Genomic DNA, 2,022 nt, shown 5'->3' on the forward strand with positions numbered 1-2,022 from the left:
GGTGAGTAAAGGGAGAGGAGGAGCGTTGAGTAAAGTGTGAGTAGTGGGATCCAGACGGAGTTATGGGATCGGAGATTGGGGGGGAAGGGGAGTGAAATGGGATCCAGAAGGGATTATAGGATCAGAGAGTTCTGTATGGGATGGAAATGTGGGGACAACAAAATGGGTAGGTTGTAAAGCAGGGAGTAAAGCATGAGTAAAGTATGAGTAGCGATGAAATGGGATCCAGAAGGGATTAAAGGATCACAGAGTGTTTGGTATGGGATGGAGATGGGGAGGAACGGAGATGTGGGGACAACATAGCGGGTCGGTTGTGAGTAAAGCAGGGAGTAAACCACAAGTAAAGTCTGAGTAGCCACGAAATGGGATCCAGAAGAAGTCATGGGGTCAAAGATTTGTATGGGATGGAGATGGGGAGGAACGGAGATGTGGGGACAACATAGCGGGTCGGTTGTGAGTAAAGCAGGGAGTAAACCACGAGTAAAGTCTGAGTAGCCACGAAACGAGATCCTGAAGGATACAAAGGCTGTTCTCTCCCCCCACCAGCTTCACGGAGTGCCCATCTCCCTGCCCTACACAGTGAAGCACTCCGCCCTGACCGTGGAACGTCGGGGGTGGGAGGTGGAGCTGAGGACCCCGTCGGGGTTTCGAGTCGCCTACGACGGGCAGCACGGGAGGGTGAGCGTCCAGGTGGAGAGCTCCTACGGAGGCCAACTCTGCGGGCTGTGCGGGGACTTCGACGGGGACCCCCGTAACGATTTGGCGCCGGCGAGAGGATGGAGAGTTGGGGACGAGGAAGGGTGCGAGGATGGGTCGGGATGTGGGGAGGAAGAAGGGAAAAAGGGAGAAAAAGGTGAGGAATGCGGGGTGCTGTTGGATAAGGATGGGCCGTTCCGGCTCTGCCACGAGGCGGTGCACCCCGAAACGTACTACAGGGATTGTATGGCCGACCGGTGTCACAGCAACGGGGTCTGTCGTGTCGTCGCTGCTTACGTGGCTGCGTGCCAGGAAGTGGGGAAGGAAGTCCTGGAGTGGAGATCCGAGGGGTTCTGTGGTGAGTGGGGCGTGGGGGATAACGGTGGGGCGGGGTATGGGATCATAGAGCAGCCCAAGAACCCAAGGGTGGTGGTGGGGTGGGGATGCAGCCCTGTAGAGCACCCCAAGAACCCAAGGGTGGTGGTGGGATGGGACAGAACCCCATAGAGCACCCCAAGAACCCAATGGTGGTGGTGGGATGGGACAGAACCCCATAGAGCACCCCAAGAACCCAAGGGTGATGGTGGGGTGGGGACACAACCCCATAGAGCACCCCAAGAACCCAAGGGTGGAGGTGGGATGGGGATGCGGCCCCATAGAGCACCCCAAGAACGCAAGGGTGGTGGTGGGATGGGACACAACCCCATAGAGCACCCCAAGAACCCAAGGGTGGAGGTGGGATGGGACACAACCCCATAGAGCAGCCCAAGAACCCAAGGGTGGAGGTGAGATGGGACACAACCCCATAGAACACCCTGGAGAAACCACAGCCCCAAATGGGGTGCAGACATCTTAGGTGGGATCCCGACCCCCAAAAAAGGGGACCGGGGACCCTACCCTCAAATTCCCCTTCACCCCACAGCTCCCAGCTGCCCCAAGGGAACCCGTTATGCTCTCTGCATCCCAAACTGTGCCCACGAGTGTCGCGAGGGCTGCGTGTCCCCCCACGACCCCCCCGGTGGGGACATGAAATGTGGGGCAGCGTCAACGTTGGTCACTTCGGGGACGTGTAGGGCTGTGGGGATGCACCACTATCTGAGCTTCGATGGGGCAGCTGTGACCGTCAGGGGTAACTGCACCTACGTGGTGGCACGGAGCTGCAGTGAGGATGGAGCCCACCCCCATTTTGAGGTGAAGGCCACAGACCCCCGAGGGGGGGTCAGCAATCGCAGCGTTGTCGTCACTGTGCATGGACATCATTTCGTGCTGCGCTCCGGGAAACACGTGGTGGTGAGGAGGAGGAGGAGGAGGAGGAGGAGGAGGAGG

General features: G+C 58.8%; 1 protein-coding gene across 1 annotated transcript in view; it reads left to right on the top strand.

Moving 5' to 3' along the window:
• Positions 1-546: 546 nt before the first annotated feature.
• LOC104915877 (dual specificity tyrosine-phosphorylation-regulated kinase 1B-like) overlaps positions 547-2,022 on the top strand; it is a gene marked incomplete at its 5' end in the record, with an annotated part of 24,705 nt that continues 23,229 nt past the window's right edge. Inside the window, one exon of the mRNA XM_019611077.1 lies at positions 547-751. Coding sequence (XP_019466622.1) covers positions 547-751 — 205 coding nt within the window. The remainder of the gene's footprint in view (positions 752-2,022) is intronic.

The sequence above is a fragment of the Meleagris gallopavo genome, unplaced genomic scaffold, assembly GCF_000146605.3.
Source record: "Meleagris gallopavo isolate NT-WF06-2002-E0010 breed Aviagen turkey brand Nicholas breeding stock unplaced genomic scaffold, Turkey_5.1 ChrUn_random_7180001857057, whole genome shotgun sequence".
In the NCBI taxonomy this organism is placed as follows: Eukaryota; Metazoa; Chordata; class Aves; order Galliformes; family Phasianidae; genus Meleagris; species Meleagris gallopavo.